This window comes from Teleopsis dalmanni, chromosome 2, assembly GCF_002237135.1.
Source record: "Teleopsis dalmanni isolate 2A chromosome 2, ASM223713v2, whole genome shotgun sequence".
Taxonomy (NCBI): domain Eukaryota; kingdom Metazoa; phylum Arthropoda; class Insecta; order Diptera; family Diopsidae; genus Teleopsis; species Teleopsis dalmanni.
Window position 1 is genome coordinate 113,773,494 of NC_051847.1, and position 10,142 is coordinate 113,783,635.

The following is a 10,142-nucleotide window of genomic DNA, read 5'->3' on the forward strand; positions in this document are numbered from 1 at the left end:
TTGTTTTTGTTCAGTATTTCGTTAACATTTTTAAAATAAACACTTGAGAGGTTTCGTCTTTTCGTGTTCACGCGAATTGCAAATAAATTCATTTGCGCAATTACAAAAATAAATTTCTTTTTCAATTAAAAATTAATAGACACGAGTAAGTTAAAGAACACATTTCAGTTTATATAAAAAAGTTTTATAACTAAATTAATTATTAAGGTTTTATCCAGTTTTTAAACAATGTTTAATTTGAATATGTTTTATTGCAGTGCTTTTAATTGAGACTATGACAATTCCGACACGACCAGCCCCAGCTCCGCCAGGTTCTCGTGCTCAAAATGCTGTAGCTGGAGCAAACGCCAGTCTCGAGCAATTACGGTTGCAATTACAACAACAAAATGGTAGCATACAAAATTTCACTGTTAAGTTACCTCCTCCACCCAAAGGATCAACAACAAATGGTGTGCAACATAGAAACATATCGAATCATAGCAACAATAATAGTGACACAACAACTATAACACGGAAATTTCCACAAGCTCGTTACGCACCCGCCACAAGTTGGGACGACAAACCGTTTGATCATATTTCAAATAGTAATTTCAAAAAGGTTCCACCACCTAGACCCCCACCGCCTAAAGCACAACCGCTTGGACGTAAATTAAATGCACCACTACCACCGGCACAACAATCAACGAATATTTTAACGAATATTTTCAATCGCAAGAAATCTACTAGAGCACCAACTCCCACAAATACAGTGGCACGTAATTATAATTCCAGCAGTCACACTTACGGCAGTACAGTGTCAGCTTCCTCAACGTCACAATACAACTCAAACAATTATTCGTCTAATAATTGGAATAGCAGTTGGAATACAACTACCAACACTATTAGTTCTCAGTCCTCGTCAAGCTTAAGTACACTTACAGCGAATATCAATCCTCAAGAAGCACAATTAATCAGTTTTGATTCGCCGCCAAGTTCACCTACATTTACACAGAAATCGAATAAGTCAAACAGTGATTGTTTGAGTGTCGATAGCTTCAGTTCAGATTCAAATTTCAGTTCACCTCAAAATGGTAGTGTTTCACAGCCAGAAAGCGGTTTTGAGGATGATTTTAGCGCTACACGCAGTAGGCCGCCTACCACAAGTCCATTAGATCCATGGGAAACATTAGACGCATTCGATGCCGATACAACAATATATGGCAATACTGCTACTATTGGCACAGCACCAGTTCGTAATCTTAACTCCATAAATACACGAATACAAGCCAGTAACGATAATCCACTATGTAACGGTAAAAGTTTGTTACCTCCAACAACATCATTAACTGTACCTACAATAATAAAACCTAAAATATCACAAAAGCCAAAAGCTCCAAAACCACCGGTGTTATCAAAACCAATATTTGGTTATAATAGCGTGCTGGATACTGATTTATCGACACCGCCTTCACCACCAATGCCACAGTGCCCACCACCAGCATTACCGCAATCAAATGTGTCTCTGCTGGATGTAATTTCTGGCAAAGCAGATGCCATACATTTAGGAACAGGTGCTGCCTATACTGAAGAGTTGCCTCAACCTTATGGCACAGCCTTATATGATTTTGATGGTGTCGAAGAAGGCGATCTTAGTTTTAGGGTGAGTAGTAAAAGAGAATTAAACTCTTGTTTAAAAATAATGTAAAGTTCAGTTTCAGTTTCACATACTGTTTTAATTACTGTTCTAATTAAACATACATTCTTAAGTTCTAATTGAATTTAAATTATTGTTATTAATTGTAATAAAATCAATTAAAATCGTATAAAGCTTTAAGTATTTAATACATATAAAATAAATGGAACTAATTATAATGTAAGATTGATAAAAAATCAGATATATAAGCGCTGTGGACTCCTGGTACCACAGTACTTACATATATATTCTATGTTATACGTATATATGTGTAAATTTTTTATATATATATTGAATTATCGTTATAGGAAAACGAAAAAATTTATTTATTGGAACAAGTAAGCACTGAGTGGTATCGAGGTCGTACAAGAGCGGGCTGTGAAGGCATTTTTCCGGTAAACTACATTGATATTAAGGTAACACTTGAAAGCGTTAGAACTCCAACCAGTCAACAAGAGAGCACTAGAGAGCGTTCAAGCACTATTGGAAGTCAAAACATTTATAAACCAATAGCAGTACGTTGCCTATATAATTTTCCGGCGGAAGTGCAAGGTGATTTGGCATTAAAGGTAAATAAGAAACTGATTTCAAAAAAGTTGTATTTATTGAATATTAATTATGAATTATTTTATTTAATTTTCAGGAAAATGATTTTGTCACTATTCTGTATAAAATCAATGAAGACTGGCTTCATGGGGAATACGGTGGCAGGCAGGGTCAGTTCCCATCAAATTTTCTTGAATACGTTCCAGATAATATACCAATGCCTTGAATAAGTAACATGTGCGACTGTATGTGTTTTTTTTTCAAACCAAATCTGTGCTATATTACTAAAATCTATATAATTTTATATTTATAAGAATTATTGTGATGACTTATAAATATTTCGGTTTATATTGCAGAGTATTAAGATTAAATTATGATTGCGTAAAAATAATTATGTGAACGGACCTTTTTATAACGTAAAATTTAATTCAAAATTATATATTTTATAACTATTTATGCAAAAAATTATGGCTTTATATTTATAAAATTATCGAAAAATGTAAAAAGTTTTTCGTAATGATATGCAAAATTTTAATATATATTTACACGATAAAAAATCTAAAATATACACTTTATACAATTTAGTAGATATTATAGAAGATTATAAGATTTTAAAATAAACATCAAATTTATTAAGTAATTTTATAAATTTATAGGTAAAAAATTGTTTAAAATGAAATATTTTGCTTGTCACGGGTGTATGTCTTAAGAATTTAGTTTTATTTTGTTTAGTGATAAACTTACATGTTTGTAAATATGAAAGTGTTAGATTTACTGTTAATTTTACAAAGTACATTAGTTTTTATCTATAATTTATAATTGATTTCAGTTATTTAGTGAATATAATTTCTAGGAATTATTTGCCAATTTTAGTTAGCAAATATTGTTAAACTAAATAATAATAAATAATTCAAATTGAAATGGTCCATATATTTAAAACTACGGATGATTAAAATTTTGCTAAAATTCGCTTGTCAAATTTTGCTAATTTAATTTATTTATTAATAAGTATTTAACATTTATATATATATTTTTCATTCTTTCAAACAAGAGTAATTGCAATGAAAAAAGATACGAAAATTGTAATCTCTTCAATTTTAAATTGATAGCTGCACTAGTAGGAAAAAGAAATTATAGTATTTCTAAAAAAATTTATTTGTATAATAAAAACGATAATAAAATATGTAAGTTGTAATCTATTTTTTATTGAAGTTATTGAATTTCATATAAAATATTTAAATTCATTAAGGGATGTTAATAGGGCCATCTTAGAAATGTCAGTCAGAAGCAACCATTCAGTTAGTAAATATGTAAATATGGAATTTCGCATGCGCTGGCACAGGCGTATTTTCAGGGGTGAAAGAAAGGAAACAATTTGTATCAACATTCGATAACGTACACAGAATTGTCATTTTTATATTAAAAGTCTTTTTTATAAATTTAGCAATAAATATTTGTATTAAATAAAACATGGCTGAATTTCAAAATATGCCGGATGGTGGTAACTATTGATTTAATATAATAAAAAAAAAGCTAGCATATTTAAGAAAAATATAATTAAATGTTTAATGTATGAACAAACATAGAAATTTTCATATTTTTTCCTTTTATAATTTATATTTAAAGATGATTTGAATTCAGAATCTGTGGAGGTGTTACGTGCACGTCTAAATACAATGAAAAAATTAATGGCCGAACGCACTGCCCAACAACAACAAAATCCTGCTACCACGGAAGAAATTTGGTCCACGAAGCGTCACACCACAGGCATCATTGATGGGAACTTTCTCAGTTTCGCATTTGCTGGTGCTTTAATGGTTATAATAACGGTTTCCATATATGCCTTTTATAATTTATACCACGCAATACTTAAAAAATTTCCATCGCATCACGAGGAACTTTAATTACATACATTGATATTGTACGTTTAAATTCGAAATAGACTTGAATATAAAATCGCTGTAGACAAATTTTGATTAAATTGTTTTTAAGTCGACATATAATCCTAAGTTTTAATAAACGGTTTTCTAAAGTGAAATCAATTTCGAGTATATAACATGAATATATATATATATGTATGTATACATAAAGCAATAACGAAAAATACAATTCATTAAACATATTGTTTGTTGTTGTATTATTGTACTTATTTTTCATCATGGGAGAGTGCTGTTGGCAATATACGTATACAATATAATTTAAATTTTATTAAAATTTAACTATAGAGAAATAAAAAAATTCATATAATTTTGGAGTTACATAAAAATTTCATAAAAATAGATTTTCAATCTATTAGTAACATAATTTGAACAGCAATATTGATTTAATATTTTAAATTCAATCTTTAGTTACCTCTTAGATGTGGGCACTTTTACTCTTTGATAGCTGGGGAGTTTCTGCAGAGTCCCACCGATCTCACTGACTAATTAAGTATTCCTCATAATCTTTGTGATTATTCAGTGACTGCTCTAAGATGTGCGCACCATGCGGTTAGTGATTTCTCTGAGATTAGATAGTATTAAGTAGGACAGTCTGTCGGTTTTCGCATATAGCTTCAGAGCTCTGTCCCTTATGTATTTTTTGACCAAATCTATTTTAAGAGCTCTTAGCATGTCATTCGTGCGGATCTACCATGGCACTTTGAAGAGCCTTCGAAGAGCCTGACTTTGATCAACTTTTAGTTTCTGGATAGAAGAGTCGGCAGCTTTGCTATACGCGACTTTGACTTGTATGTGCCTGTGCCAAATGAACCGCTTATTAAACGTGATTCCTACGTATTTAATGCTGTCATCCCTAATAATCATGATGTCACCAACTCTCGCTCTCGGTAAATGTTGCCTGTGTTTACGAGTAATAAATAGGGCCTTAATTTTTTGCATTGTTAATTTTTATTTTCCATTGAGATTAACATGCTCCTGTTAATCATCCATTGAGAATGAGATTAACATGCTCCTGCAGCATGTTGGTCACATATCTGGCCTGTTTATAGGAATATAACGGGCAATTATCATCTGAGTATGTTATAAGGATAGCACCGAGAGACTTATTATAGCATTGGTATGTCTGACGTGATGATGTTGTACAACAAGGGGGAGAGTGGAGATCCTTGAGGAACACGGCTTCTATTCTTTGCACTGACGAGATGGTACTGTTGATTCTTACACAGAAGAACCTCTCGCGCAGGAAGCTGCCGAGAATTTTGATTAGTTCGACTGGGATATCAAAACGAGACATTTTAACTATCAGGCCGTCGTTCCAGACCATGTCAAATGCTTCGGCGATGTCAAATGTAGTCGTACCCGTTGATTCTCTTCTACTTAGGGCTGACTGTGTCATCTGAGCCGGTCGCACCAGTTGCAATTCTGTGTAAAGGTGTTCCCTAAAACCAAGTTGCTCGTCAGGGAGAATATTCAGCGAGTTTACTGAAGTTTTAAGCCTGTCTAGAATCACTCTTTCAGCCAAGTTACCCAGAGCTGACAGTAAGCTTATGGGGTGCCAAGTATACGGATATTTCGGGTCCTTGCCGGGTTTAGGGAAGACTACAACTGTGGCCTGTGTCTAGATCTTAGGATATTCGCTTAGCCTAAACATGCAGTTGATTATATTTGCGATGTGATGGATCGCATCTTCCGGTAGGTTACGTAAGCATCTGTTACTAATTTTGTTGTACCCTAGTGCAGATCTTATATTCAATCTTGGGATGATTAGGGCGATTTCATCACTAGAGCAAAGCGTGATGTCTTCATCAGGCTCTTAGTCCGGGATATTGCAAGCCTTCTCGGTGATTGTGGGGTTGTGTGTTATATATTAGAGGTGGAGTACTATCGATAGCACTATCGCCACTATCGATGGTTTACCGCTATCAGTCCGACATCGATGGCAGTGCCAGAATATCGATAGTCTAAGATAGTTTGTCACAGCAACGCTTCACAAAAAAAGCACAATTTTTGGCATCTGTAGCTTGCCACGGCGTAAAGTGAATTTTAAATTTTGAGCGCATGTTCAGTATAGCTGGACAAGTAGTTTCAGACTCTACTCGACTGAAAGAAAAAAACATCAATATGATGCTATTTTTAAACAAAAATCTTTGGTTTCTAAAAAAGCAATATTGTCGAAAAAAGGAAATAAAATTTATGATTTTTATTTTATTATATTTATGTAAAATATTATCTCCAAAAATTATATGAAATATATCATATTAATTAAATTTTAGTGGAAATTAAAAATAAAAACATGATTTTTTTGAATTGAAATTAACATACTATCGAAAACTATCGAGAGTAATCCATGGTTTAGGAAAAAACTATCGCTCACTATCGATGGTGCCGACTATCGATAGTTCTCCACCTCTATTATATATAAAAGGTTTGTGAAGTTCAAGGAAAAACTAGTTTATATTGGTTCGAACATTTATGAGGATCAATTAGTTTTTGTTTTCATTTTTGTTTTGAAGATGCAGGAAGCAGTAAGATCAAATTGGTACAAAAGACAAACCTAGTTCAGTAATATAAATCATATATTTTATATAATTATAAATTATAATATTATCTATATTGTAGATATGAATAATTCAGAATTAAATTATTGGTACATTTGCTAATTGATTTGTTTTACTTCCTTACCATCAGTTTAAATAACGTAACTAACAGCTGAATTCTCAACTGGGAGCACCATGTTGAGTAAACTTGATTATGACCATTGGACAGAGTAGAGGAACCGTTACTGTTTTGTTTCAACTGGGAGCACCATGTTGAGTAAACTTGATTATGACCATTGGACAGAGTAGAGGAACCGTTACTGTTTTGGAGTGTAATTGTTACGCTAAATAGGTAGAATTACCTAGCTGAGACCACGTGATAATAGATTATTGTTCTTTAAGGATAATTACTTAAGCCTTTAACTAAGGGTGGTACGTTACTTAATATGTGTGTGTTATTAGCAAATCCTAAGAGTTTAAACACTCCATTGCTAGGAAAGAAGTTCAACTCCTCAAGACTGATAGCTCAAAAGAATTTAGTTCGATTTTTCGATAGAGCCGAACAGAAGGTGTGTTACGCCTTGCACCTTGTCAAAACATCAACTAATATTCTGCAGTTCTTTTGGAGAACTGTTAAAGGAGAATACTTGTATGCTTGTAAATAGAATACTTTCTTTCATCTCCAATACGATCCTAACACAATATGAAAATCTTTACTACTTAAAGCGAATAAAATAGGAAAATGTTTATAATTATGTAGAGAAAGAGAATTTTATTTCCTAAGACCACTGATAAAGAGTACTTGGCAATACTCGAAACAGCGTTGTATGGTTAGCCAAATTTCAATAAATTAAATTAATTTTTGTCTTTGTCCTTTCTTTTATGCTATTCGAATCCGTCTAACTTTTAAATAGTTTTTTTCGTCATAAAGACACGCCACTATCGGCAAGAAAAATTTAACAAAAAAAATGTATTCGAAAACGACTTCTCCAACTGGATAGTTATATAAAAATAGAGGGAAACGTGATATGATTGTAGAAGCAATAATATATCAACTAATATAAATATTAAGCATCTATATTGAATTTCTGAACGAATTGAAATTAAGTTGTGGCTTATATATGTTTTCTGTTATAACCAAACGTTTGTGTGGAGTTGTATATGAATACACACCGCTGCTGGAAAAAAAGAATGGCATATGCATGTGTATTAACCAACGTAGTAAATCTTCTTTAGCAAATTAAAGAGGTATAATCATACTCTCGTCTTATTATCTTCTATCCGAAACCGATTTGAGACGTCAAGTTGCTGATATTGTAAATAGGCTTATTATGTACAACATTTTCTACTTCTACTACAAATTTTAAGCGTGATATCTCGAGAACTAGCTATTACATATCAATAAACCGTGTACTGTAATATAGCGTTTACACCGGCCCCATTTGTACAAAATGAGATCTATTGTGCCAGTGTAATCTCATTTGCACATATGATATTTTGTATATAGAAATCAATAATTTGCTCCTCATTTGTTTGATTTGATTTTTGATCCAAATCAGTCATTTGTTTAGAATAGTGAATTCTACAAGAATCCACCGTTATATTGAGCAATATCGGAAATTGTGACTTTTTAAAATTTCTCACATATTACACATATTCTCACATTATACCTTTTATGCTAGAAAGGATTATCGAAATTTGAAATAATAGAAATGAAATAAGTAAATTAATATATATATCATTTATATGTGGACATTAACTGAATGTCTAGGGCTTATTGCTAAATATGAGTTACACTTTCCAACATTGTTAGAATTAACAAAATTGTAGCTAATGAATTGACCGGTTACCAACACTGATGTATGAGGAAATGTAAACGCAAAGAAGATAAACAAAAACAGAGAATTATACAGACAGAAGAGCGGAGGAGCACGTGCTAAGTGAATTTTGAATAATTCTCCATATATTAAATCTTTAAAATTTAATGAAAACATGGGCTTAACAAAACAATATTTGGCCTATAGGCCCGTAGATAGCTTTAATATAATAACGAGCGCTCGTACGAATGTGAACTTTGTTGTTTACAATGGCATTGAAGGGCGCTATGTCCTGACAGGAGCGGCAGAAAATGCTATTGTGTGGGATTTAAGGTGAATGCATGTATAAATTCAGACATTATATATAACATTGAAATATTTTGTGCACAGGTTGGGTGAACGTGTGGCTACCTTTCGGCGTGACAAAATAGAAGTAACAGCATTACGCTCTTCACCAGATAATACGCATATTTCAATTGGCTACGCAGATGGTGTGGTTGAAGTGTTCGATTTAAACTCGCCATTGCAAGCAATTTGTTCACTAGCTGTGCATAAAAGTGCTGTGTCCATTATACGATACGATAATGAAGGAATGCGTTTAGTGTCTGGTGGTTTAGACACTGAATTAGTAGTGGTTGACATAGTCGAACAAGCAGGTAAACAGCGCTTAACTGGACACAATGCTTCCATTACAGACGGTCACTTTCTGCAAGTATTTGGTCAACAAAACATTGTAATAAGCAGTTCGAAAGATACACAGATAAAGTTTTGGAATCTGGACACGCAGTTTTGTTTTAAAACCATTGTAGATAATCGAACTGAAGTGTGGGCTCTTGCATTTGTTGGTACGCTTATGGTAGCTGGTTGCGGTGAAAGTAGCATGAATGTATATCGATTAAAACAACACGATGTAGAATCACAGCCTTTGGAAAGAGCTGTAGAAGGCTTATCAATCGATGATGAAGACACTATTAGTCCTATTTCAGTATCTAATTGTGGTGTTATACAGCGTGCTGGCAAAGGACGTACAGTTAGCTTAGTAACTGATATGAGCGAGCGTGTTATTAGTTGTCACGGTACTAATGATTTAATTGAAAGTTTTTATATTTGTACCGATGATGAAGCTAAAAAGCGTTTGGCTAAACGTTTAAAAAAGGCAAATAAATCAGCAGATAATATACAATCGCAAGAAGTAAGTTTAAGCGATGAAATTAAACGTTTAGAGAGCATTAAAGTAAAGCAAAAAATAAAATCAATTGACGTGATATTGGGTAGTAATAACGAATTACGTGTGGCTGTCAGTTTAGCAAATAACAGTTTACAACTGTATAGTTTGAATGTGCTTTTAAATCAAAAGAAAAATATAAAAGAAAATTATAAACTTCTGCGTTCTCTAACACGTGCTGGACATCAATCCGAGATACGCACAGTTTGTTTTAGTTCAGATTCTTTAGCTATTGGATCTGGTGCGGCAGAATCATTTAAGTTTTGGAATCGAGAGACGATGCAATGTTTACGAACAGTCACTTCAGATTATATACTTTGCGCTACTTTTGTGCCTGGCGATCGCTATGCACTCCTTGGTATGAAAACGGGGAAGCTGTTGATAGTTGATGTAGGTACCGGTGAT

At 32.9% G+C, this 10,142-nt stretch overlaps 3 protein-coding genes across 3 annotated transcripts in view; all 3 read left to right on the forward strand.

Annotated features, from left to right (window-relative positions):
- LOC119680767 (protein app1-like) lies at positions 1 to 2,623 on the forward strand. Its single transcript, XM_038093734.1, has 4 exons — positions 1 to 145; positions 258 to 1,639; positions 1,981 to 2,241; positions 2,316 to 2,623. Coding segments are annotated over exons 1-4 (1,773 nt in total). The 5' UTR covers positions 1 to 144; the 3' UTR covers positions 2,445 to 2,623.
- Positions 2,624 to 3,401: 778 nt separating this feature from the next.
- LOC119683112 lies at positions 3,402 to 4,312 on the forward strand. The gene is made up of 2 exons (XM_038096722.1): positions 3,402 to 3,719; positions 3,845 to 4,312. Exons 1-2 carry the CDS (start codon positions 3,689 to 3,691, stop codon positions 4,120 to 4,122), a joined length of 309 nt encoding a protein of 102 aa, XP_037952650.1. The 5' UTR covers positions 3,402 to 3,688; the 3' UTR covers positions 4,123 to 4,312.
- A 4,232-nt stretch (positions 4,313 to 8,544) lies between these two features.
- Positions 8,545 to 10,142, forward strand: part of LOC119675499 (WD repeat-containing protein 3-like) — a 2,296-nt gene continuing 698 nt past the window's right edge. The window contains exons 1-2 of the mRNA XM_038086706.1: positions 8,545 to 8,845; positions 8,903 to 10,137. Of these exons, the coding sequence (XP_037942634.1) occupies positions 8,688 to 8,845; positions 8,903 to 10,137 (1,393 nt within the window). The 5' untranslated portion in view covers positions 8,545 to 8,687. The remainder of the gene's footprint in view (positions 8,846 to 8,902; positions 10,138 to 10,142) is intronic.

Excerpts from the sequence above, each read along its gene's own strand:
- LOC119680767 (XM_038093734.1), top strand. Across the intron at positions 1,640-1,980 it reads AAGGCGATCTTAGTTTTAGG|GAAAACGAAAAAATTTATTT; the intron begins GTGAGTAGTAAA and ends TTATCGTTATAG. Across the intron at positions 2,242-2,315 it reads AAGGTGATTTGGCATTAAAG|GAAAATGATTTTGTCACTAT; the intron begins GTAAATAAGAAA and ends TTTAATTTTCAG.
- LOC119683112 (XM_038096722.1), top strand. The coding sequence starts at position 3,689 with ATGGCTGAATTTCAAAATATGCCGGATGGTG. Across the intron at positions 3,720-3,844 it reads TCAAAATATGCCGGATGGTG|ATGATTTGAATTCAGAATCT; the intron begins GTAACTATTGAT and ends TTATATTTAAAG.